This window comes from Rhinoderma darwinii (assembly GCF_050947455.1).
Source record: "Rhinoderma darwinii isolate aRhiDar2 chromosome 2 unlocalized genomic scaffold, aRhiDar2.hap1 SUPER_2_unloc_5, whole genome shotgun sequence".
Lineage (NCBI taxonomy): Eukaryota > Metazoa > Chordata > Amphibia > Anura > Rhinodermatidae > Rhinoderma > Rhinoderma darwinii.
Window position 1 is genome coordinate 204877 of NW_027461718.1, and position 27940 is coordinate 232816.

The following is a 27940-nucleotide window of genomic DNA, read 5'->3' on the forward strand; positions in this document are numbered from 1 at the left end:
TTACAGAAGATTTTGTGCTGGGCATGGGCCGCGAGGGCTGGAAAGATATTGCCTCAGGATAGAGGGGTGAACCAGATCTCCCGGGTGACTCGTCAGTACATCAAAAACACTCTTGTTAGGTGGTACAGCGCTCAACATGCGGTCAAGATCCAGTGGAGCGGCCGGGCACGGCTGCCTTGGTCCGGGGTTTGTTGCTTGTGGTAAGAGCCCCCAGTATGGAGGTGTCATGTAAGGGGAAGGTCCGAAGTTATAGTAGGGATACCGGGGGAAATGGAAAAAAGGAAGAACATTGGGAGGAGCTACGACATTGGGCGGCACATTTTTGGTGTAAGACGTTGGCAACTCTGAGGGAATACAAGAGGCCGTTGCTGGGGGACCACATGGAGAACTTCTATCGGCACTTGAGTCGGTAGAACTACTCTCGTTATCTGGTCTTTGACGTTTTATGGTCCTTGGTGGAGGAGTCCTGGGAATAGTCCTACAATGTTCAGGATTCTCATCACAGCTGAGTGGAGACATGGTGGAAAGACTGGCACTGGAGGAAGAGTAGATGGAATGGGTGGAGAGAAAGCCGGGGCTGCTGGAGCTCTGGAACAAGTGTGAGGAGCTGCATAGACGAGCGGTGGGAACCCAGAGGTGGTTCACGGACTGATCTACGGAAAGTTTTTGGTTCTCCAAAGTCTTGGAGACATCTGGCAGATCCTCTTGTAAATCATGGAGTAAAGCGTCAATCATGAAGGAGTTGTTAAGTCTGACTGCTGAGTGAAGCGGATGAGCATCTCCTCCCATAGAGCTGGCACTGGAGTGGGTACTACTGGGCATCTGTTGGTAGAGGTCTACACGGCCGTCATACTTAAAATTATGCAGAATGTAGGGGGACAAGTCCTGGACGAAGATCTCTGATCCATCTCGAGCCATGACCGTGTTCTGCAGCTTCATAGAATCTAGAGGGATCTGGCTCACGTCCACCGTCCAAAAATTCCCTTTGGCCTGAGGCTTCACTGGGTCCTTCAGCACCTGCAAGAAAGTCAAAGATGCATCAGACCCGTACGGGGAATCTCCTCAACCACTGCCCCCCCCCCCCAATATGCAGCAACAAAATGACAGTACAGTAGAAATATCATCAGAAGGAAAAGGGCAGGAGCTCCAAGGGGAAACGATGGAAGGGCAGGAGCTCCAAGGGGAAACGATGGAAGGGCAGGAGCTCCAAGGGGAAGTTATAGAAGGGCAGGAGCTCTAAGGGGAAATGATGGAAGGGCAGGAGCTCCAAGGGGAAAGTATGGAAGGGCAGGAGCTCTAAGCGGAAACGATGGAAGGGCAGGAGCTCTAAGGGGAAACGATGGAAGGGCTGGAGCTCTAAGGGGAAATGATGGAAGGGCAGGAGCTCCAAGGGGAAATGATGGAAGGGCAGGAGCTCCAAGGGGAAATGATGGAAGGGCAGGAGCTCCAAGGGGAAATGATGGAAGGGCAGGAGCTCCAAGGGGAAAGTATGGAAGGGCAGGAGCTCTAAGCGGAAACGATGGAAGGGCAGGAGCTCTAAGGGGAAATGATGGAAGGGCAGGAGCTCCAAGGGGAAATGATGGAAGGGCAGGAGCTCCAAGGGGAAATGATGGAAGGGCAGGAGCTCCAAGGGGAAAGTATGGAAGGGCAGGAGCTCTAAGCGGAAACGATGGAAGGGCTGGAGCTCTAAGGGGAAACGATGGAAGGGCTGGAGCTCTAAGGGGAAGTTATAGAAGGGCAGGAGCTCTAAGGGGAAGTTATAGAAGGGCAGGAGCTCTAAGGGGAAGTTATAGAAGGGCAGGAGCTCTAAGGGGAAGTTATAGAAGGGCAGGAGCTCTAAGGGGAAATGATGGAAGGGCAGGAGCTCTAAGGGGAAAGTATGGAAGGGCAGGAGCTCTAAGGGGAAGTTATAGAAGGCCAGGAGCTCTAAGGGGAAGTTATAGAAGGGCAGGAGCTCTAAGGGGAAATGATGGAAGGGCAGGAGCTCTAAGGGGAAGTTATAGAAGGGCAGGAGCGCTAAGGGGAAATGATGGAAGGGCAGCGGCGGCCATGGACCTCGTCCTACTGACATGCAAAACACCCAGCAGTCTCCCCAATATCTGCAGATGTGACCAGGACCTGGAAGAGCCGAGATCCGGGAGTAGAACATCAGCGGAGCTTCTAAATCTCTGAACTCTGCAGCCAGGAGGAAGTAGTCATGAGCAGAGCGTTATACCGGCCATAATAACTTCTCCCAGCACCCAAGACTGCTACTGTGCATAGTCCTAACAGAGCAAGGGAAGTAGTACTGTGCAATCTCCTAACAGAGCGGGGGAAGTAGTACTGTGCAATCTCCTAACAGAGCGGGGGAAGTAGTACTGTGCAATCTCCTAACAGAGCGGGGGAAGTAGTACTGTGTAAAATCTGTACATAAAAAAACAAGAGAAGTGGTACTGTGCAGTGTGTATATATATATATACAGAATAATACAGATACTGAGAATTAAACCCAGTATACAGGACAGGAGAAGTGGTACTGTGCAGTGTATATATATATATATATATACAGAATAATACAGATACTGAGAATTACACCCAGTATACAGGACAGGAGAAGTGGTACTGTGCAGTGCATATATATACACAGAATAATACAGATATTGAGAATTACACCCAGTATACAGGACAGGAGAAGTGGTACTGTGCAGTGTATATATATATACAGAATAATACAGATACTGAGAATTACACCCAGTATACAGGACAGGAGAAGTGGTACTGTGCAGTGTCCATATATATATACAGAATAATACAGATACTGAGAATTACACCCAGTATACAGGACAGGAGAAGTGGTACTGTGCAGTGTATATATATATACAGAATAATACAGATACTGAGAATTACACCCAGTATACAGGACAGGAGAAGTGGTACTGTGCAGTGTCCATATACATACAGGATAATACAGATACTGAGAATTACACCCAGTATACAGGACAGGAGAAGTGGTACTGTGCAGTGTATATATATATACAGAATAATACAGATACTGAGAATTACACCCAGTATACAGGACAGGAGAAGTGGTACTGTGCAGTGTCCATATATACAGAATAATACAGATACTGAGAATTACACCCAGTATACAGGACAGGAGGAGCGGGTGTGTGCTGTCTGTGTGTTGGAGGAAGCTCTTTCCGGGTGTCGGCTCTTTCCTCTCCAGGGAGAGAGTTTGCTGCTGGGGATGAGAGGAAGTTCTTCCCAGCCAAGTGCTTCTCAGCCTCCTGTTACCCGGTCTAGGCCGGCGGGTAGCGGGAGCGTTCAGCAACCGGCCGAAGTTGTGGGGGTGAGAAGATCTAGTCGGGGTCACAGCGATGTGGCCCCGATCCTGCCCCTGCCTGAAACCAGGACAGAAAGCCAGGAAAGCCGCAAGGTTCCTGGTGTTGCAGCCAGCAGGATCGCTCCTGGAGATGTGCAGCAGAGCATGCATGATGGTGGAGGCAGATTGGGGTGAACTACGTGCCACGGAGTCAACAACCACCTTTAGCTCCCGTGTTGCGGAGTGCCTCCGTGGGTATGAGGACGCCGGGAAGGCCATTCGGAAGCTCCAGGAGGAGCTGAAAGCAGCCCGGGTTCGGTCGCACGTCACTTCTGGAGCAAAGAGGTTGGTAGTAATGGCGACTATCAGGGATCTCAAATCTGAGGTGGATGCCCTGAAAGAAAAGCGCAAGTTTATTTTGGAGAATAGTGGACCTTTCAAGGAGAAACTCCTCAATGATGATCGGTTCCGGGCAATGAAGGGTGTCTGTGACCCTGGAAAGCAGACGGATGATGAGGGTGAGGAGGAGGAAATGTGTCCGGGTGCGTCTGGTCAGTGGAGTACGTGCAGCGAGCTGCCTGCAGAGCAAGTGGCTTTACCCATGGACTCCAGCTCAGCCGGTGAGGGGGACACCTGTGACCAGGACATCAGCAGCGGCAATTCAGGTGGGAGGCTGATGGCGGAAATACGGCAGCTCCAGTCTCCGGTGAGCCTGCAGCATTTTTCTTTTGGCGCGGACTTGGGTCCAGAGGAGAAAGTTAATGCCAAGCGCGCAGCAAAGCGCAAAGCCCGGCGGCGACTAAAATCCAGAAAGGCTGGAAAAATCGTGGAGGAGGTCAGTTTTAAGTTTGTTCCCCACCCAGTGCTACCCCAGCTGGCCGCAGGGTCAGCTCGCTGCACAAGCCCCGTGATCCAGCCTAGCCCGGGCCCTGAAGTGGGTCCGGTGCAGGAAAGCGGGGAGATCAATGATGGCGTAATAATGGAGGCTGATGTCCCTGCTTGTCGTAGTAGCGGTGGCGTTTTTGGTGGCGTTTTTAAGGCGTCAATAGCGCCAGATAATGTTGGTGGCCCAGCGTTGGGTGCAGAACAAAGCTCTGGTGCTCAGGTTTCCTCCTCAGTAATGGGGGGCGGCTCGACACCAGAGCTGGCAGCGAATATTCCAGTGTCCCTGGAACCCGTTGGTGCTACTGAGCGGCGGCAGCATGAAGGGGCTGCTGGGACTGACGGCACGGTTGAATGTCCCCCCAAGCTTGCGGTCATTGGGTCCGGTGGCGCAGTCACTAGTATTCCTTTGGTGGCTGCGTCACATGAATCCCCAGCCCGGGAGCCAGCTTTGCCAGGGGTGAGGGCGAGTCTGGGCATTGCTGGCTCTAAGAAGGAAGGATTGTCTCAAGTAAAGAAATGTCACGCTAATGAGGTGGAGGGGAAACCTGATGACACCGAGGCGATAACATCCGGCCCAAAAACACTTTTTACTGCTGGTCCAGAGGGTGAGGGTATGAATGGTGCCGGTACAAGTGCTGTTAATAATGGTGAGGGTATGAATGGTGCCGGTACAAGTGCTGCTAATAATGGTGAGGGTATGAATGGTGCCGGTACAAGTGCTGTTAATAATGGTGAGGGTATGAATGGTGCCGGTACAAGTGCTGTTAATAATGGTGAGGGTATGAATGGTGCCGGTACAAGTGCTGTTAATAATGGTGAGGGTATGAATGGTGCAGGTACGAGTGCTGTTAATAATGGTGAGGGTATGAATGGTGCTGGTACGAGTGCTGCTAATAATGGTGAGGGTATGAATGGTGCTGGTACGAGTGCTATTGATAATGGTCCCTCTCCTGTGTCTGGGGCCAGGGTGAGTGGTGGGAATGTTACTGCCAGGGGTATGAGGTCTAGTGAGGCCGGTCCATCTGCCCCCCCAGGGGTGACTACTCGCAGTTATGCCAGTGTCACTGCTGGGGCCTCCTCCTCATCTTCAGGCTCTGGGGACGGTATTTTACAGCGGCGCCTCCTGGAGGCCCTTAAAAAGGGTGAGAGAACAATAATGGTAGAGGGCCGAGCGGTTGATCTGTCCTTCTGGATAGACAGGCATGGCCTGACTGCTTTCCGAGAAGAAAGGGAAGGGGAAACTGTGTGGACCCTTCCGACAGCCGGGCCTGGGGGGGCTCGTAGGAATGTTGTTCGTCTTCGCTGGAGAGGCAATGATACGTGCCCACCTAGGGCAAAAATAGTTGAGCTTCTCTTGAAGATGAATTTCAGGGCGATCGACATCTTTGCCCTGATACATCCCTATGGCACCCCAGTATTTGACATCAGCTTTGTTCGGCCGGAGGGCCTGGAGCTCTTTTGGTCAAATTATGAGCTGGTGAAGAATGAGCCCGGCTGGCGAGACTTCGCTGTACAAGCGTTGTCTCGTCAGAGCGAAATCAAGAAGGTGACCGTCCTAACTTGCAATGAGTGTCTTTCTTGTATGGACATTATGACCTGGCTCAGCAGGTACGGGGAGGTAACGGAGGTCCCCAAAAAAAACAGGGATGAATTTGGCATCTGGTCAGGGGCCTGGACCTTTATGGTTAAATTAAAGCGTTCAGGAAGTTCTGTCACCCACATCCCTTCCTCAGCCTTTTTAGGAAGGGACCGAATCCTGGCCTTTTACCAGGGGCAGCCGAAGCTCTGCCACAGGTGTGGTGACCCCACGCACTTCAGTGCCCACTGCAGAGTGCAGAAGTGTGCGTTGTGCGGGGGGATAGGTCATCTTGCCACATCCTGTGGGGATATTCGGTGTCACCTGTGTGGGGATCTAGGTCACCCATTCAGTCGCTGCCCTCGTTCCTTTGCCAACGCCATGGCGGGCCCAGCAGGAGAAAGCCGAGAGGTTGCTCCTGCCGTGGTTGGCACTGGTGAAGGGGCTGAGGGGCCAGGGAAGAAAGGCAAGTCACCCTCCAAGTTAAGGCGATTGGAGAACCGTCGAAGGAGTAGGGAGCTCGGGGAGCCCCAGGCAACTGGGGTAACCCTTGGCCCTGCTCCGGGGGCGAGTGTCATTGCTACTGAGGCCCTGGGGGAACAGGACTTGAATGAAGAGGTCAGGAGGTTGGAGAGGGAGGAGGAAGCCGCTTCTTCATGTTCCTCGCTATATGAAAGTATGGATGAGGACAGTAGACGGTGGCTAGATGAAAAGCGCAAGCAGGGTGCTAAAAAGAAAAAAAAGGGAGATAAGAAATCTTCTCCTCCCCTGGTCCAGGTGCCTAAGGAAAGCCCAACCGACTCACCTCTTGTTGTTCTCTCAAACCGCTTTCAAACCCTCAGGGACATCTCCTCTTCAGATGAGGAGTGTGGGGGTGAGGATGTGGCGAAGGTGACGAGGGGGTCTGTGGGGGGCGTCCAGCTTCTTGCCTCAGGGCATGCGGAACCCTCAGGGAGAAGCGCTGTCCCGGAGCCTGGAGGTGAGGTTGATAGTGGTGCTGGCGGGGAGCTGGAGGAAGGGAGGGATATGGACACATCAGCATCCCTCAAAAGGGCCCTCGGCTCTTCATCAGACAGCGATAAAAACCAGGGGAAGGGCAAGGGGAAGGGGAAAAAGGTCATCTAATTCAATCACCCAGGATGGCGGCACCCACCCCGTTGACGCTGGCATCTATTAATGTCGCCAGCATTAAATCTGACAAGGCTAGATTTGCGGCCTTTGATTTTCTCGGCCGAATTGAGGCCGACATTTTATTTTTGCAAGAGACCAGGCTGACAGACTTGGCAGCCATACATAAAGCGAAAAAGGAGTGGAGGCGTGGACCATCTTATTGGTCTCTTGCGGCCGAGCCGGGTAGCGGGGTGGCGGTTCTTTTCACCGCATCGGTAGAATGCAGACGGGTTATTGAATTAGAAATGGGGAGGTGCCTGATCTTGGATGTCCTCATGAAGGGACAGGAGCTCAGGCTCATTAACATCTATGGTCCCCAAACCAGCTGGGACCGGAAAAGTCTCTTTATGAGGATCAAGCCCTATCTTTTTACGAGTCGGCAGGTGGTCTTTGGAGGGGACTTCAATGCTGCCACGAGGTCCCAAGATAGGGGAGGTTCCAGAGACAGGCTGACTTATGACTGTGTGGCCCTAAATAGGATAGCTAGTGAGGCTCGCCTGGTGGATGTCCACATCCGGCACACCCCAGGCCACGCGGGATTCACCTTTTATCGAGGTAGTTGTAGGTCTAGAATAGATAGGTTTTATTTAAAGGAGGATGCCATCTCTTCGGCAGTGTCCGTCGTTGAGGTGGAGTTCTCCGACCACTGTTTAATTTTATTTTCTCTGAATGTTGCAGAGACCCCCAGGATGGGAAGAGGCTTTTGGAGGCTCAATTCGTCTCTCTTGGAAGAAGCGGAGATAAGACGGTCCTTTGAGGATTTCTTTCAGAGCCAGGTACCGTTACTGGATCTTTGTAGCAGTAAGTCGGAGTGGTGGGAGATGTTCAAAAAAAGGGTGGCGAGTTTCTTCCGCCAGCTCTCGAGCCTCAGGAGCCTGGACAGGTATCGCCTGTATCAGGGCCTGAGGAGGAAACTCGAGCATCTTGTCTCGACTGGAGGTGACCGCGAGGACATCTCCAGAGTGAAATCTTTGCTTAAGAGTTGCCAGTATGATAGACACGCATCTTTAGTTTTTGAGAGGGATTTTGGGAAGTACCGCTCGCCCGACCCCTACAAGAACTGCAAGATGTCAGTAAATAGTAAAGTGGTTTCAGGACTGATGGACAGTACAGGATCCCTGAAAAGGTCCAGATCAGGGATCTTGGAGGTCGTCAGATCCTTTTACTCGCACCTCTTGGGAAAGATGGATCTTGATCGGGATGCGATGTCGGCTTTCCTGGCTGAAACTGTCCCCGAACCAGGAGTAGACCCCTCTCTTGGTGTCTTGGCAGAGGCGATCAGGGAAGAGGAAGTGAGACTGGCGATTGAAGGGCTTGCCCTCAAGAAGTCGCCGGGTCCAGATGGCTTAACGTCTGAATTTTACAAGACCTTTAAGGACATTTTAGTTCCCCTGTTGACTGAGGTGTTGAATGAGTGTCTTTCCTCGGGCACTTTGCCGAAGTCAATGAGGAGGTCGGCCCTGATCATCCTGTCAAAGGGTAAAGACCCATCGCACATTGAGAATTGGCGTCCCATAGCGCTACTCAATGTGGACAGAAAGGTTCTGGCAAAGGTGCTGTTTAATCGGCTGGTGAAATTTGCACCCCGGCTCCTTTCGGGGGCTCAGCATTGCTCTGTTCCAGGCCGCAGCGCGTTTAGCGCTGTACTCGGTGTCCGAGAGGCAGTGGAGCAGAGTAGGGCGGGCCGTTGGAAGGGGTACTTGCTGTCCTTGGATCAGGCAAAAGCGTTTGATCGGGTTGATCACGAGTATCTCTGGTCGGTCCTTCTGAGGTATGGTCTGCCGGGGGGGTTTGTTGATTGGCTTAAGATCTTGTATGCAGGGGCAGAGAGTTTTCCGCTTGTGAACGGTTGGATTGGCCGCTCTTTTGAGGTTGGGTCTGGGGTTCGCCAGGGTTGCCCGCTGAGCCCGCTTTTATACGTGTTCGCGATTGACCCCTTCCTTAGGAGGGTAGATCGTGGACCGTTGGTGGGAGTCAGCATGGACTTGGCAGCCTCGGAAGCCACTCTGAGAGTGGTGGCGTATGCGGATGACGTCACCGTCTTTGTGTCCTCGAGAGGGGAGGCAGAGTGGGTGATGTCTGAAGTTGACCGCTACTCGGAGGCATCCGGGTCCATGATCAACCAGGATAAGTGTAAGAGTCTCTGGCTGGGAGGGGGAGATCCTACCTTTGATCTCTCGGACACTCTTCCAGGGCCTCAGGAGTTTGTAAAAATTCTCGGCATCGAATTTGGCCAGGGGGATTACCCCAAACAAAATTGGGACAGCAGGCTAAAGATCGCCGCTCAGAAGGTCGACCAGTGGAAGGGTTGGTCTTTGACCCTCAGGGAAAGGGTCAACTTGATCAAAACTTACCTGCTCCCTTTGTTAATCTATTTGGGCAGTGTCTGCATCTTGCCAGAACCTCTCTGGACTCGGGTCTACAGCTTGTTCTTCCAGATGTTATGGGGGAATAAGCTGAACCTAGTCAAGAGGGAGGTGACATACCGTACGAGGAGACTAGGGGGGTTGTGTATGGTCAACCCTGTGGTATTCCTGGTTAATACCTTTGTAAAGATCAACATGTCAAACCTCTGGCAAGAGAGGGCTCCTCCGTGGGTAGTCTCCTGCAGGGGGTGGTTTCGGCCTTTCTTCCAGGAATGGGAGACAGGAGGGCAAGTGAAGGACCTTCGCACGCCGCATGGGCATCTTCCGGCTTACGCTACCGTGGTTCTGAAAACAATTCGCCGGTGGGGTCTGGGGATGTGGGAGATCAGGACTCTGTCAAGGAGGCTCCTTGACAACAGAGTTCTGTTGACCCATTTCCAGAAGCCCCTGGCGCTCAGGGACTGCCCAAGTCGGGATCTGGAGGTTGGTTTGAGGGTTTTAAATTCTAGTAGGATCCCTTTAAAGTTTTGGGACTTGGCTTGGCGTTGCTTCCATGGGAAACTGTATGTGAGGGACAACTTGAAACACAGGAACCCTGAGGAAAGGGGTTGTCCCCGGGAGGAGTGTGGCGGCGTGCTGGAAAGCATGGAGCACTTCCTGCTTCATTGTCCCCTCAATACAGGTGTCTACAGCAGGGTGGGTGCCTCCATTGGTTGGCCTGGTCTGACCGGTCTCTCCTATGCGGAATGGGCCTATGGAACATTCAGACACCTGGGTGGTCGAGATCGGGGCACTTTATTCTTAGTCAGCTTAGCGGTCAGGTACGGCACGTGGAACGCACGGTGTTTTGTATCAACCAGACAAAAAACCCTCCCGGAGGAAGAGGTGGTGAGGAACATTCTCGGTGACCTGGGGAAGGTTCGTTCTTTGGAGTTCGAGAGACTGGGCACGAGTAGGGCCTCCATGCTTTGGAGGGGTTTCTCCTTCAGCGTGCCCTAGTCTAGTCGTCTCTATTCCTGGTGGGGGGCTAATGCTGTCACTGTAGCTTTTTGTTTTCTGTATAGTTGATGATGGATATAGGGCTTGCAGGTACCGAACCAGGGCCTTGTGGGTAGGATTTGTTAAGGATGTGTTATGTGTTATGTCAGGTAATGTATGCCATTGTACAGGCTGAGTCTTTACTTACTATATCTTGTAGAGTGTAGTATTTTTGTATAGATGTGAGGGGGTTAGGTGTTAGGTGGGGAGGGGGGAAAGGGGGGGAGGGGGGGTACAAATAATAAGAAAAAGCCGGGCCCGATCAAAGAGACATTGAAGGATGGACGATGGTGTCGGTCGGAGCTTAAAGGTACGGACTTTGGACTGGACATTGGTCTTGAATTGGGTATAATGTAGATATTATAGATATTATATATATATATGTATGTTCAGTATTGTTTTGTATATATTGTATATATTGGTTACTAATTGGTATTCATATTGCGGATTTGTGGTTAAGAAAAAGGGTGGAGGGAAAAAAAAAAAAAAGGGGGGGGGGGGGTTATTTGCCGATTAGGCTCATGTTGTGTTTTCTCATGTAGGAATTTCTCATTTTTCCTTGGTAATATATTTTGATGGGCACATGGACCGGTTAGGGTCAGTTTTTGGTTTTGTTGTGGTTTAACAATTTTATTTATTTTTTTTTTTTTTAGACTGTTACTGATTTTGTTCTTTTGAGGCGTCTGGATTGATGTTGTGACTATGAGTTTTGAGTATTTGTATTTATACTGATGTGAGTGACGTGTGGATGATGTGAGTGACGTGTGGATGATGAGTGATGTGTGGATGATGAGAGTGATGTGTGGATGATGTGAGTTATAATACAGAAGACTGAGTGCTGGTAGGAATGTGATCTGGACCAGAGAGGAGGCGGCCGAGATTCATAATGTGTTTATAACTTGTTCATTTTGTGTTGGTTTATGACCCGTGTATTGTATGTGCGGATTTATGGCATGTGTATGTTTGTTAACATTTATTAAAAAAGATGAGAAGTGGTACTGTGCAGTGTATATATACAGAATAATACAGATACTGAGAATTACACCCAGTATACAGGACAGGAGAAGTGGTACTGTGCAGTGTGTATATATATATACAGAATAATACAGATACTGAGAATTACACCCAGTATACAGGACAGGAGAAGTGGTACTGTGCAGTGTGTATATATATATATACAGAATAATACAGATACTGAGAATTACACCCAGTATACAGGACAGGAGGAGTGGTACTGTGCAGTATATATACAGAATAATACAGATACTGAGAATTACACCCAGTATACAGGACAGGAGAAGCGGTACTGTGCAGTGTATATATATACAGAATAATACAGATACTGAGAATTACACCCAGTATACAGGACAGGAGAAGTGGTACTGTGCAGTGTATATATACTGAGAATTACACCCAGTATACAGGACAGGAGGAGTGGTACTGTGCAGTATATATACAGAATAATACAGATACTGAGAATTACACCCAGTATACAGGACAGGAGAAGCGGTACTGTGCAGTGTATACATATATACAGAATAATACAGATAGTGAGAATTACACCCAGTATACAGGACAGGAGAAGTGGTACTGTGCAGTATATATACAGAATAATACAGATACTGAGAATTACACCCAGTATACAGGACAGGAGGAGTGGTACTGTGCAGTGTATATATACAGAATAATACAGATACTGAGAATTACACCCAGTATACAGGACAGGAGAAGTGGTACTGTGCAGTGTATATACAGAATAATACAGATACTGAGAATTACACCCAGTATACAGGACAGGAGAAGTGGTACTGTGCAGTGTCCATATATACAGAATAATACAGATACTGAGAATTACACCCAGTATACAGGACAGGAGAAGTGGTACTGTGCAGTGTATATATATATATATACAGAATAATACAGATACTGAGAATTACACCCAGTATACAGGGCAGGAGGAGTGGTACTGTGCAGTGTATATATATACAGAATAATACAGATACTGAGAATTACACCCAGTATACAGGACAGGAGGAGTGGGTGTGTGCTGTCTGGGTGTTGGAGGAAGCTCTTTCCGGGTGTCGGCTCTTTCCTCTCCAGGGAGAGAGTTTGCTGCTTGGGATGAGAGGAAGTTCTTCCCAGCCAAGTGCTTCTCAGCCTCCTGTTACCCGGTCTAGGCCGGCGGGTAGCGGGAGCGTTCAGCAACCGGCCGAAGTTGTGGGTGTGAGAAGATCTAGTCGGGGTCACAGCGATGTGGCCCCGATCCTGCCCCCGCCTGAAACCAGGACAGAAAGCCAGGAAAGCCGCAAGGTTCCTGGTGTTGCAGCCAGCAGGATCGCCCCTGGAGATGTGCAGCAGAGCATGCATGATGGTGTGGAGGCAGATTGGGGTGAACTACGTGCCACGGAGTCAACAACCACCTTTAGCTCCCGTGTTGCGGAGTGCCTCCGTGGGTATGAGGACGCCGGGAAGGCCATTCGGAAGCTCCAGGAGGAGCTGAAAGCAGCCCGGGTTCGGTCGCACGTCACTTCTGGAGCAAAGAGGTTGGTAGTAATGGCGACTATCAGGGATCTCAAATCTGAGGTGGATGCCCTGAAAGAAAAGCGCAAGTTTATTTTGGAGAATAGTGGACCTTTCAAGGAGAAACTCCTTAATGATGATCGGTTCCGGGCAATGAAGGGTGTCTGTGACCCTGGAAAGCAGACGGATGATGAGGGTGAGGAGGAGGAAATGTGTCCGGGTGCGTCTGGTCAGTGGAGTACGTGCAGCGAGCTGCCTGCAGAGCAAGTGGCTTTACCCATGGACTCCAGCTCAGCCGGTGAGGGGGACACCTGTGACCAGGACATCAGCAGCAGCAATTCAGGTGGGAGGCTGATGGCAGAAATACGGCAGCTCCAGTCTCCGGTGAGCCTGCAGCATTTTTCTTTTGGCGCGGACTTGGGTCCAGAGGAGAATGTTAATGCCAAGCGCGCAGCAAAGCGCAAAGCCCGGCGGCGACTAAAATCCAGAAAGGCTGGAAAAATCGTGGAGGAGGTCAGTTTTAAGTTTGTTCCCCACCCAGTGCTACCCCAGCTGGCCGCAGGGTCAGCTCGCTGCACAAGCCCCGTGATCCAGCCTAGCCCGGGCCCTGAAGTGGGTCCGGTGCAGGAAAGCGGGGAGATTAATGATGGCGTAATAATGGAGGCTGATGTCCCTGCTTGTCGTAGTAGCGGTGGCGTTTTTGGTGGCGTTTTTAAGGCGTCAATAGCGCCAGATAATGTTGGTGGCCCAGCGTTGGGTGCAGAACAAAGCTCTGGTGCTCAGGTTTCCTCTTCAGTAATGGGGGGCGGCTCGACACCAGAGCTGGCAGCGAATATTCCAGTGTCCCTGGAACCCGTTGGTGCTACTGAGCGGCGGCAGCATGAAGGGGCTGCTGGGACTGACGGCACGGTTGAATGTCCCCCCAAGCTTGCGGTCATTGGGTCCGGTGGCGCAGTCACTAGTATTCCTTTGGTGGCTGCGTCACATGAATCCCCAGCCCGGGAGCCAGCTTTGCCAGGGGTGAGGGCGAGTCTGGGCATTGCTGGCTCTAAGAAGGAAGGATTGTCTCAAGTAAATAAATGTCACGCTAGTAAGGTTGAGGGGAAACCTGATGACACCGAGGCGATAACATCCGGCCCAGAAACACTTTTTACTGCTGGTCCAGAGGGTGAGGGTATGAATGGTGCCGGTACAAGTGCTGTTAATAATGGTGAGGGTATGAATGGTGCCGGTACGAGTGCTGTTAATAATGGTGAGGGTATGAATGGTGCCGGTATGAGTGCTGTTAATAATGGTGAGGGTATGAATGGTGCCGGTACAAGTGATATTGATAATGGTCCCTCTCCTGTGTCTGGGGCCGGGGTGAGTGGTGGGAATGTTACTGCCAGGGGTATGAGGTCTAGTGAGGCCGGTCCATCTGCCCCCCCAGGGGTGACTACTCGCAGTTATGCCAGTGTCACTGCTGGGGCCTCCTCCTCATCTTCAGGCTCTGGGGACGGTATTTTACAGCGGCGCCTCCTGGAGGCCCTTAAAAAGGGTGAGAGAACAATAATGGTAGAGGGCCGAGCGGTTGATCTGTCCTTCTGGATAGACAGGCATGGCCTGACTGCTTTCCGAGAAGAAAGGGAAGGGGAAACTGTGTGGACCCTTCCGACAGCCGGGCCTGGGGGGGCTCGTAGGAATGTTGTTCGTCTTCGCTGGAGAGGCAATGATACGTGCCCACCTAGGGCAAAAATAGTTGAGCTTCTCTTGAAGATGAATTTCAGGGCGATCGACATCTTTGCCCTGATACATCCCTATGGCACCCCAGTATTTGACATCAGCTTTGTTCGGCCGGAGGGCCTGGAGCTCTTTTGGTCAAATTATGAGCTGGTGAAGAATGAACCCGGCTGGCGAGGCTTCGCTGTACAAGCGTTGTCTCGTCAGAGCGAAATCAAGAAGGTGACCGTCCTAACTTGCAATGAGTGTCTTTCTTGTATGGACATTATGACCTGGCTCAGCAGGTACGGGGAGGTAACGGAGGTCCCCAAAAAAAACAGGGATGAATTTGGCATCTGGTCAGGGGCCTGGACCTTTATGGTTAAATTAAAGCGTTCAGGAAGTACTGTCACCCACATCCCTTCCTCAGCCTTTTTAGGAAGGGACCGAATCCTGGCCTTTTACCAGGGGCAGCCGAAGCTCTGCCACAGGTGTGGTGACCCCACGCACTTCAGTGCCCACTGCAGAGTGCAGAAGTGTGCGTTGTGCGGGGGGATAGGTCATCTTGCCGCATCCTGTGGGGATATTCGGTGTCATCTGTGTGGGGATCTAGGTCACCCATTCAGTCGCTGCCCTCGTTCCTTTGCCAACGCCATGGCGGGACCAGCGGGAGAAAGCCGAGAGGTTGCTCCTGCCGTGGTTGGCACTGGTGGAGGTGAAGGGGCTGAGGGGCCAGGGAAGAAAGGCAAGTCACCCTCCAAGTTAAGGCGATTGGAGAACCGTCGAAGGAGTAGGGAGCTCGGGGAGCCCCAGGCAACTGGGGTAACCCTTGGCCCTGCTCCGGGGGCGAGTGTCATTGCTACTGAGGCCCTGGGGGAACAGGACTTGAATGAAGAGGTCAGGAGGTTGGAGAGGGAGGAGGAAGCCGCTTCTTCATGTTCCTCGCTATATGAAAGTATGGATGAGGACAGTAGACGGTGGCTAGATGAAAAGCGCAAGCAGGGTGCTAAAAAGAAAAAAAAGGGAGATAAGAAATCTTCTCCTCCCCTGGTCCAGGTGCCTAAGGAAAGCCCAACCGACTCACCTCTTGTTGTTCTCTCAAACCGCTTTCAAACCCTCAGGGACATCTCCTCTTCAGATGAGGAGGGTGGGGGTGAGGATGTGGGGAAAGTGACGAGGGGGTCTGTGGGGGGCGTCCAGCTTCTTGCCTCAGGGCATGCGGAACCCTCAGGGAGAAGCGCTGTCCCGGAGCCTGGAGGTGAGGTTGATAGTGGTGCTGGTGAGGAGGTGGAGGAAGGGAGGGATATGGACACATCAGCATCCCTCAAAAGGGCCCTCGGCTCTTCATCAGACAGTGATAAAAACCAGGGGAAGGGCAAGGGGAAGGGGAAAAAGGTCATCTAATTCAATCACCCAGGATGGCGGCACCCACCCCGTTGACGCTGGCATCTATTAATGTCGCCAGCATTAAATCTGACAAGGCTAGATTTGCGGCCTTTGATTTTCTCGGCCGAATTGAGGCCGACATTATATTTTTGCAAGAGACCAGGCTGACAGACTTGGCAGCCATACATAAAGCGAAAAAGGAGTGGAGGCGTGGACCATCTTATTGGTCTCTTGCGGCCGAGCCGGGTAGCGGGATGGCGGTTCTTTTCACCGCATCGGTAGAATGCAGACGGGTTATTGAATTAGAAATGGGGAGGTGCCTGATCTTGGATGTCCTCATGAAGGGACAGGAGCTCAGGCTCATTAACATCTATGGTCCCCAAACCAGCTGGGACCGGAAAAGTCTCTTTATGAGGATCAAGCCCTATCTTTTTACGAGTCGGCAGGTGGTCTTTGGAGGGGACTTCAATGCTGCCACGAGGTCCCAAGATAGGGGAGGTTCCAGAGACAGGCTGACTTATGACTGTGTGGCCCTAAATAGGATAGCTAGTGAGGCTCGCCTGGTGGATGTCCACATCCGGCACACCCCAGGCCACGCGGGATTCACCTTTTATCGAGGTAGTTGTAGGTCTAGAATAGATAGGTTTTATTTAAAGGAGGATGCCATCTCTTCGGCAGTGTCCGTCGTTGAGGTGGAGTTCTCCGACCACTGTTTAATTTTATTTTCTCTGAATGTTGCAGAGACCCCCCGGATGGGAAGAGGCTTTTGGAGGCTCAATTCGTCTCTCTTGGAAGAAGCGGAGATAAGACGGTCCTTTGAGGATTTCTTTCAGAGCCAGGTACCATTACTGGATCTTTGTAGCAGTAAGTCGGAGTGGTGGGAGATGTTCAAAAAAAGGGTGGCGAGTTTCTTCCGCCAGCTCTCGAGCCTCAGGAGCCTGGACAGGTATCGCCTGTATCAGGGCCTGAGGAGGAAACTCGAGCATCTTGTCTCGACTGGAGGTGACCGCGAGGACATCTCCAGAGTGAAATCTTTGCTTAAGAGTTGCCAGTATGATAGACACGCATCTTTAGTTTTTGAGAGGGATTTTGGGAAGTACCGCTCGCCCGACCCCTACAAGAACTGCAAGATGTCAGTAAATAGTAAAGTGGTTTCAGGACTGATGGACAGTACAGGATCCCTGAAAAGGTCCAGATCAGGGATCTTGGAGGTCGTCAGATCCTTTTACTCGCACCTCTTGGGAAAGATGGATCTTGATCGGGATGCGATGTCGGCTTTCCTGGCTGAAACTGTCCCCGAACCAGGAGTAGACCCCTCTCTTGGTGTCTTGGCAGAGGCGATCAGGGAAGAGGAAGTGAGACTGGCGATTGAAGGGCTTGCCCTCAAGAAGTCGCCGGGTCCAGATGGCTTAACGTCTGAATTTTACAAGACCTTTAAGGACATTTTAGTTCCCCTGTTGACTGAGGTGTTGAATGAGTGTCTTTCCTCGGGCACTTTGCCGAAGTCAATGAGGAGGTCGGCCCTGATCATCCTGTCAAAGGGTAAAGACCCATCGCACATTGAGAATTGGCGTCCCATAGCGCTACTCAATGTGGACAGAAAGGTTCTGGCAAAGGTGCTGTTTAATCGGCTGGTGAAATTTGCACCCCGGCTCCTTTCGGGGGCTCAGCATTGCTCTGTTCCAGGCCGCAGCACGTTTAGCGCTGTACTCGGTGTCCGAGAGGCAGTGGAGCAGAGTAGGGCGGGCCGTTGGAAGGGGTACTTGCTGTCCTTGGATCAGGCAAAAGCGTTTGATCGGGTTGATCACGAGTATCTCTGGTCGGTCCTTCTGAGTTATGGTCTGCCGGGGGGGTTTGTTGATTGGCTTAAGATCTTGTATGCAGGGGCAGAGAGTTTTCCGCTTGTGAACGGTTGGATTGGCCGCTCTTTTGAGGTTGGGTCTGGGGTTCGCCAGGGTTGCCCGCTGAGCCCGCTTTTATACGTGTTCGCGATTGACCCCTTCCTTAGGAGGGTAGATCGTGGACCGTTGGTGGGAGTCAGCATGGACTTGGCAGCCTCGGAAGCCACTCTGAGAGTGGTGGCGTATGCGGATGACGTCACCGTCTTTGTGTCCTCGAGAGGGGAGGCAGAGTGGGTGATGTCTGAAGTTGACCGCTACTCGGAGGCATCCGGGTCCATGATCAACCAGGATAAGTGTAAGAGTCTCTGGCTGGGAGGGGGAGATCCTACCTTTGATCTCTCGGACACTCTTCCAGGGCCTCAGGAGTTTGTAAAAATTCTCGGCATCGAATTTGGCCAGGGGGATTACCCCAAACAAAATTGGGACAGCAGGCTAAAGATCGCCGCTCAGAAGGTCGACCAGTGGAAGGGTTGGTCTTTGACCCTCAGAGAAAGGGTCAACTTGATCAAAACTTACCTGCTCCCTTTGTTAATCTATTTGGGCAGTGTCTGCATCTTGCCAGAGCCTCTCTGGACTCGGGTCTACAGCTTGTTCTTCCAGATGTTATGGGGGAATAAGCTGAACCTAGTCAAGAGGGAGGTGACATACCGTACGAGGAGACTAGGGGGGTTGTGTATGGTCAACCCGGTGGTATTCCTGGTTAATACCTTTGTAAAGATCAACATGTCAAACCTCTGGCAAGAGAGGGCTCCTCCGTGGGTAGTCTCCTGCAGGGGGTGGTTTCGGCCTTTCTTCCAGGAATGGGAGACAGGAGGGCAAGTGAAGGACCTTCGCACGCCGCATGGGCATCTTCCGGCTTACGCTACCGTGGTTCTGAAAACAATTCGCCGGTGGGGTCTGGGGATGTGGGAGATCAGGACTCTGTCAAGGAGGCTCCTTGACAACAGGGTTCTGTTGACCCATTTCCAGAAGCCCCTGGCGCTCAGGGACTGCCCAAGTCGGGATCTGGAGGTTGGTTTGAGGGTTTTAAATTCTAGTAGGATCCCTTTAAAGTTTTGGGACTTGGCTTGGCGTTGCTTCCATGGGAAACTGTATGTGAGGGACAACTTGAAACACAGGAACCCTGAGGAAAGGGGTTGTCCCCGGGAGGAGTGTGGCGGCGTGCTGGAAAGCATGGAGCACTTCCTGCTTCATTGTCCCCTCAATACAGGGGTCTACAGCAGGGTGGGTGCCTCCATTGGTTGGCCTGGTCTGACCGGTCTCTCCTATGCGGAATGGGCCTATGGAACATTCAGACACCTGGGTGGTCGGGATCGGGGCACTTTATTCTTAGTCAGCTTAGCGGTCAGGTACGGCACGTGGAACGCACGGTGTTTTGTATCAACCAGACAAAAAACCCTCCCGGAGGAAGAGGTGGTGAGGAACATTCTCGGTGACCTGGGGAAGGTTCGTTCTTTGGAGTTCGAGAGACTGGGCACGAGTAGGGCCTCCATGCTTTGGAGGGGTTTTTCCTTCAGCGTGCCCTAGTCTAGTCGTCTCTATTCCTGGTGGGGGGCTAATGCTGTCACTGTAGCTTTTTGTTTTCTTTATAGTTGATGATGGATATAGGGCTTGCAGGTACCGAACCAGGGCCTTGTGGGTAGGATTTGTTAAGGATGTGTTATGTGTTATGTCAGGTAATGTATGCCATTGTACAGGCTGAGTCTTTACTTACTATATCTTGTAGAGTGTAGTATTTTTGTATGGATGTGAGGGGGTTAGGTGTTAGGTGGGGAGGGGGGAAAGGGGGGGAGGGGGGGGGGGTACAAATAATAAGAAAAAGCCGGGCCAGATCAAAGAGACATTGAAGGATGGACGATGGTGTCGGTCGGAGCTTAAAGGTACGGACTTTGGACTGGACATTGGTCTTGAATTGGGTATAATGTGTATATATATATATATATATGTATGTTCAGTATTGCTTTGTATATATTGTATATATTGGTTACTAATTGGTATTCATATTGCGGATTTGTGGTTAAGAAAAAGGGTGGGGGGAAAAAAAAATAAAAAAAATAAAAAAAAAAATAAAATGTAAAAATGTAAAAAAAAAATTACAAATGATTAAAAAAAAAAAAAAAAAAAAAAAAAGGGGGGGTTATTTGCCAATTAGGCACATGTTGTGTTTTCTCATGTAGGAATTTCTCATTTTCTTTGGTTAATATAATTTGATGGGCACATGGACCGGTTAGGGTCAGTTTTTGGTTTTATTGTGGTTTAACAATTTTATTTATTTTTTAGACTGTTACTGATTTTGTTCCTTTTGAGGCGTCTGGATTGATGTTGTGACTATGAGTTTTGTGTATTTGTATTTATACTGATGTGAGTGATGTGTGGATGATGAGAGTGATGTGTGGATGATGTGAGTTATAATTCTACAGAAGACTGAGTGCTGGTAGGAATGTGATCTGGACCAGAGAGGAGGCGGCCGAGATTGATAATGTGTTTATAACTTGTTCATTTTGTGTTGGTTTTTGACCCGTGTATTGTATGTGCGGATTTATGGCATGTGTATGTTTGTTAACATTTATTAAAAAGATGAGAAGTGGTACTGTGCAGTGTCCATATATACAGAATAATACAGATACTGAGAATTACACCCAGTATACAGGACAGGAGAAGTGGTACTGTGCAGTGTATATATACAGAATAATACAGATACTGAGAATTACACCCAGTATACAGGACAGGAGAAGTGGTACTGTGCAGTGTATATATATACAGAATAATACAGATACTGAGAATTACACCCAGTATACAGGACAGGAGAAGTGGTACTGTGCAGTGTATATATATACAGAATAATACAGATACTGAGAATTACACCCAGTATACAGGACAGGAGAAGTGGTACTGTGCAGTGTCTATATATACAGAATAATACAGATACTGAGAATTACACCCAGTATACAGGACAGGAGAAGTGGTACTGTGCAGTGTATATATATACAGAATAATACAGATACTGAGAATTACACCCAGTATACAGGACAGGAGAAGTGGTACTGTGCAGTGTATATATATACAGAATAATACAGATACTGAGAATTACACCCAGTATACAGGACAGGAGAAGTGGTACTGTGCAGTGTATATATATACAGAATAATACAGATACTGAGAATTACACCCAGTATACAGGACAGGAGAAGTGGTACTGTGCAGTGTCCATATATACAGAATAATACAGATACTGAGAATTACACCCAGTATACAGGACAGGAGAAGTGGTACTGTGCAGTGTCCATATATATACAGAATAATACAGATACTGAGAATTACACCCAGTATACAGGACAGGAGGAGTGGTACTGTGCAGTGTATATATACAGAATAATACAGATACTGAGAATTACACCCAGTATACAGGACAGGAGAAGTGGTACTGTGCAGTGTCCATATATATACAGAATAATACAGATACTGAGAATTACACCCAGTATACAGGACAGGAGGAGTGGTACTGTGCAGTGTATATATACAGAATAATACAGATACTGAGAATTACACCCAGTATACAGGACAGGAGAAGTGGTACTGTGCAGTGTATATATACAGAATAATACAGATACTGAGAATTACACCCAGTATACAGGACAGGAGAAGTGGTACTGTGCAGTGTCCATATATATACAGAATAATACAGATACTGAGAATTACACCCAGTATACAGGACAGGAGAAGTGGTACTGTGCAGTGTCCATATATATACAGAATAATACAGATACTGAGAATTACACCCAGTATACAGGACAGGAGAAGTGGTACTGTGCAGTGTATATATACAGAATAATACAGATACTGAGAATTACACCCAGTATACAGGACAGGAGAAGTGGTACTGTGCAGTGTATATATACAGAATAATACAGATACTGAGAATTACACCCAGTATACAGGACAGGAGAAGTGGTACTGTGCAGTGTATATATATACAGAATAATACAGATACTGAGAATTACACCCAGTATACAGGACAGGAGAAGTGGTACTGTGCAGTGTCCATATATACAGAATAATACAGATACTGAGAATTACACCCAGTATACAGGACAGGAGAAGTGGTACTGTGCACCGTCTATACATACAGGACCGGAGAAGTGGTACTGTGCAGTGTATATATATACAGAATAATACAGATACTGAGAATTACACCCAGTATACAGGGCAGGAGGAGTGGTACTATGCATTGGTTACCTTCGTGAAGCAGTGATTGGAGGACAGGTTGTGGCGCACGGAGTCCTTCCATCCCGTGTAGTCTCCTTTGAAGAATGGGAACAGGATTTCAATGTTTTTCAGAATCTGTTAGAGAAATCGGATGAGAATGAGAGAAGACGCAGCGACAGATCCGCGCACCGGCTCTTATTTTGCAGCTTTTGGCCGGATTTTCACGTGGTGTAAACGTTGCAGATTTTCGATGTCACTTTCTGCTGCGTTTTCATTAATTTTCTGTTGCGGATTTTCCCCATTAAATTCAATAGTGATGCAAAAACCCGCAGCAGAAAGACGAGTGTTGGGACTTTTGCAGGGATTCCTGCGCAAAAATCGCAACTAAAGGAAAAAAAAAAAAAATCATACTTACCCAAAATGCCATCCGCCTTCCGCAGAGCAGCCTTCCGAGATTACATTGCATCCCATGTGACCGCAGCAGCCAATCACAGGTTGCAGCGGTCACATGGCCTGCAGTGTCATCGTAGGAGGGGCTAAGTATGAACGGATTTCTTTCGCAGCAGATTTACCATTCGAAAAACTGCGCCACCTAGTGGTGTGATTTTTTGGACGGAATGTACCGCGGGGTCCAGGTCGGATATGCTGGGTGGTTTTTACGCAAAGTCCAAAAAAGTGCAATAAAACTACAATGAACGGTCAGGGGTCGGGGGTCGTGTCGGGGGTGGGGGGTCGAGGGCAGAACTCCACAATTAGTGACATTTATCCAGAGTTATAAAACGTTTGATACAAAAATTTTGCACATATTTTCACGTTTATTAAAATGTCGCACAACAAAACATTTCTGGCTGATTTTTACTGGATCTTCCCAATAAACGACAGGCGGACGACCGTTCACGTCAATGTTGGATTCTGATTGTCGTATCTTTCACGCGCGCGTTATTTACCGCTTGTTGGCAGCACATCCGGTGTGAACGCGGCGCACGGGCGATCATTGCCACGTGAAAAAGAAAATAAATAACCGCTGATCGACTTTATGGGCAATTTATCTGAATGGAACTTTACACGGAGAACGAGCGCCAAAAACCGCCGCACGTCCGCTCGATCCTTCACACTACATCTCAACCTCAGCAACTTTGGCGCCGTCATGGACGGATTATAAGGAAGGACGACGGTCGGGGTCTCACCCCCAGTGACCATGTGGTCAGGTGAGTGGGGGGCTATATTGGGGAGGGGCGGTCCTCAGGATCTGGATATTTGCAGTGAAGGATTTAGATAAGGTGCAGATTGGGATCAGGTTGTGACTGCGGCTCCCGGCAGGGGGTCCCGGCTGTATCTGTCACTGTCACTCAGAGGAGTCCGGAGAGGTGCCACATCCACGGATCCGCGGCCGCCCCCACGCTGGGACCCCCCCCACACTGGACAATCTGCAGGTCTCTGACCTTTTGACTCCAGGTTTCGTTTACAGTAGAAGATGAGATTCCCAAAGTGTTATCAGGGTCTCAGCTGAATGTGAATGACCCCCTCCCCCATACAATGTACGTCAACACCGTCCCCAGTGACCCCCCATACTGCGTACACAATCCCCCCCGTCCCCAGTGACCCCCCATACTCCGTACACAATCCCCCCGTCCTCAGTGACCCCCCATACTCCGTACACAATCCCCCCGTCCTCAGTGACCCCCCATACTCCGTACACAATCCCCCCGTCCTCAGTGACCCCCCCATACTGCGTACACAATCCCCCCATCCTCAGTGACCCCCCCATACTGCGCACACAATCCCCCCCGTCCCGTGACCCCCCCCATACTACATATACAATCCGCCCGTCCCCAGTAACCCCCCCCATACTACATATACAATCCCCCCGTCCCCAGTGACCCCCCCCATACTGCACACACAATCCCCCCGTCCCGTAACCCCCCCATACTGCACACACAATCCCCCCGTCCCAGTGACCCCCCAATACTACATATACAATCCCCGTCCCCAGTGACCCCCCCATACTGCATACACAATCCCCCCGTCCCCAGTGACCCCCCCATTCTGCACACACAATCCCCCCGTCCCCAGTGACCCCCCAATACTACATATACAATCCCCGTCCCCAGTGACCCCCCCATACTGCATACACAATCCCCCCGTCCCCAGTGACCCCCCCATTCTGCACACACAATCCCCCCGTCCCCAGTGACCCCCCAATACTACATATACAATCCCCGTCCCCAGTGACCCCCCCATACTGCATACACAATCCCCCCGTCCCCAGTGACCCCACTGAATATAGGAACGCCCCCACCTAGTATATATGGACCCCCATACTATACATGTGAGTGCCCCCCGCTCTGTATATACCGGACCCCCATACTATACATGTGAGTGCCCCCCCGCTCTGTATATACCGGACCCCCATACTATACATGCGAGTGCCCCCCGCTCTGTATACACCGGACCCCATACTATACATGCGAGTGCCCCCTGCTCTGTATACACCAGACCCCCATACTATACATGCGAGTGCCCCCCGCTCTGTATACACCGGACCCCATACTATAAATGTGAGTGCCCCCAGCTCTATATATACCGGACCCCCATACTATACATGTGAGTGCCCCCCGCTCTGTATACACCGGACCCCCATACTATACATGTGAGTGCCCCCCTGCTCTGTATACACCGGACCCCATACTATAAATGTGAGTGCCCCCAGCTCTATATACACCGGACCCCCATACTATACATGTGAGTGCCCCCCGCTCTGTATACACCAGACCCCCATACTATACATGTGAGTGCCCCCCGCTCTGTATACACCGGACCCCCATACTATACATGCGAGTGCCCCCCGCTCTGTATACACCGGACCCCCATACTACACATGCGAGTGCCCCCCGCTCTGTATACACCGGACCCCCATACTATACATGCGAGTGCCCCCCGCTCTGTATACACCGGACCCCCATACTATACATGTGAGTGCCCCCCGCTCTGTATACACCGGACCCCCATACTATACATGTGAGTGCCCCCCGCTCTGTATGCACCGGACCCCCATACTATACATGAGTGCCCCCCGCTCTGTATACACCGGACCCCCATACTATACATGTGAGTGCCCCCCGCTCTGTATACACCGGACCCCCATACTATACATGAGTGCCCCCCGCTCTGTATACACCGGACCCCCATACTATACATGTGAGTGCCCCCCGCTCTGTATGCACCGGACCCCCATACTATACATGAGTGCCCCCCGCTCTGTATACACCGGACCCCCATACTATACATGTGAGTGCCCCCCGCTCTGTATACACCGGACCCCCATACTATACATGAGTGCCCCCCGCTCTGTATACACCGGACCCCCATACTATACATGCGAGTGTCCCCCGCTCTGTATGCACCGGACCCCCATACTATACATGTGAGTGCCCCCCGCTCTGTATATACCGGACCCCCATACTACACATGTGAGTGCCCCCCGCTCTGTATACACCGGACCCCCATACTATACATGTGAGTGCCCCCCGCTCTGTATGCACCGGACCCCCATACTATACATGTGAGTGCCCCCCGCTCTGTATGCACCGGACCCCCATACTATACATGTGAGTGCCCCCCGCTCTGTATGCACCGGACCCCCATACTATACATGTGAGTGCCCCCCGCTCTGTATGCACCGGACCCCCATACTATACATGTGAGTGCCCCCCGCTCTGTATGCACCGGACCCCCATACTATACATGTGAGTGCCCCCCGCTCTGTATGCACCGGACCCCCATACTATACATGTGAGTGCCCCCCGCTCTGTATGCACCGGACCCCCATACTATACATGTGAGTGCCCCCCGCTCTGTATGCACCGGACCCCCATACTATACATGTGAGTGCCCCCCGCTCTGTATGCACCGGACCCCCATACTATACATGTGAGTGCCCCCCGCTCTGTATATACCGGGCCCCCATACTATACATGTGAGTGCCCCCCGCTCTGTATATACCGGGCCCCCATACTATACATGTGAGTGCCCCCCGCTCTGAATACACCGGACCCCCATACTATACATGAGTGCCCCCCGCTCTGAATACACCGGACCCCCATACTATACATGCGAGTGCCCCCCGCTCTGTATACACCGGACCCCCATACTATACATGCGAGTGCCCCCCGCTCTGTATACACCGGACCCCCATACTATACATGCGAGTGTCCCCCCCTCTGTTCATACCGGACCCCCATACTATACATGCGAGTGTCCCCCCCTCTGTTCATACCGGACCCCCCATACTATACATGCGAGTGTCCCCCCCTCTGTTCATACCGGACCCCCATACTATACATGCGAGTGTCCCCCCCCTCTGTTCATACCGGACCCCCATACTATACATGCGAGTGTCCCCCCCTCTGTTCATACCGGACCCCCATACTATACATGCGAGTGTCCCCCCCTCTGTTCATACCGGACCCCCATACTATACATGCGAGTGTCCCCCCCTCTGTTCATACCGGACCCCCATACTATACATGCGAGTGTCCCCCCCTCTGTTCATACCGGACCCCCATACTATACATGCGAGTGTCCCCCCCCTCTGTTCATACCGGACCCCCATACTATACATGCGAGTGTCCCCCCCCTCTGTTCATACCGGACCCCCATACTATACATGCGAGTGTCCCCCCCCTCTGTTCATACCGGACCCCCATACTATACATGTGAGTGCCCCCCGCTCTGTATACACCGGACCCCCATACTATACATGAGTGCCACCCGCTCTGTATATACCGGACCCCCATCCTCGGTCTTCCCTTCCTCCTCAGGGATTTGCGGATTCTTCAATCATCTTGTAACTTCTGACACAACAAACAGGATTATCACATAAAGAGAAACAGAAGAACACGGGGACACGGGAGCGGGGACAATGGAGCGGGGACAATGGAGCGGGGACAATGGAGCGGGGACAATGGAGCGGGGACAATGGGGGAGATCAGGTCCCGGGGTCACAGACTTATCATACAGATCTGGGATAAACTACAGACTTCAAATGCTGCGGCTCCCCAAGACCCCGGCGGGGGGTCAGTAAGGAGGTCTGGATGGGGCTAAGCCTGGGTTTATATGTGGAGGTCACTCCTGAGATCAGCCAGATAATAGGGACTACAACCACCATCATGTGACCTCTGCAACTGTGGAGAAACTGCAACTCTCAGCAAGTCCTGCCACATTATTACTACTACAACTGGAGACCAGACCCGGCGCTGGAGAACATTAGTCCGGAGGGGCCGGGCGGCATTAGTCCGGAGGGGCCGGGCGGCATCAGTCATCAGTGCCACCACCAGTCCCATATTGAACAGGGCAGTGATGGCATGGAGGACGTTCTTCTCACATGTAGAGGGCAGATATTTGGGGGCTTCCAGACTCGCCCCGTGTACCCTCGATACCTTCACATCGTGGGCTCGTGGTGGCATCAGCCGTCCACTTACCTGGGAGAGTTTTAACATCTTGTCGGGTGAGTTCTGGATGACGAGGGCGATCATGGCCAGGTAGGAGTAGGGCGGCTTGGCATAGCGCTGGTAGTTCTTCTTCTTGAACTTCTTGGTTGTCTTCTCTTCGGTGGGGCACGGGTCCTTCTCCTTGGTGACCTGGGACTTGGAGGAAGATGGATCCTGGACACCAGCAGTAAGACCCTTCCCCGTCTCCGAGCTCCACTGCCCCCCATCTTTCTGTGTGTACAGGGGCCCCCAGGTTTGGTACCCAGCAGACATGTCATAGAATGGGGGGGCTGCCGGGACCTGGTCCTGACATCCAGAGCTCAGGGACAGCAGGTTGGACAAGTCATCGCCCTGCAGCAAAGTCCCAGCTGAGAAGCTGCAGTACAAGGTGAGGGGGTCTCTCAT

The 27940-nt window shown here is 51.1% G+C and overlaps 1 protein-coding gene across 1 annotated transcript; it reads right to left on the reverse strand.

Moving 5' to 3' along the window:
- LOC142677678 (forkhead box protein H1-like) lies at positions 1-27940 on the reverse strand. Its single transcript, XM_075847282.1, has 3 exons — positions 27527-27940; positions 22077-22181; positions 1-1017 (listed from the first exon to the last, which is right to left on the reverse strand). Exons 1-3 carry the CDS (start codon positions 27938-27940, stop codon positions 1-3), a joined length of 1536 nt encoding a protein of 511 aa, XP_075703397.1.

Excerpts from the sequence above, each read along its gene's own strand:
- LOC142677678 (XM_075847282.1), bottom strand. The coding sequence starts at position 27,940 with ATGAGAGACCCCCTCACCTTGTACTGCAGCTTCTCAGCTGGGACTTTG. Across the intron at positions 22,182-27,526 it reads AGATGTTAAAACTCTCCCAG|ATTCTGAAAAACATTGAAAT; the intron begins GTAAGTGGACGG and ends TTTCTCTAACAG. Across the intron at positions 1,018-22,076 it reads CCAATCACTGCTTCACGAAG|GTGCTGAAGGACCCAGTGAA; the intron begins GTAACCAATGCA and ends ACTTTCTTGCAG.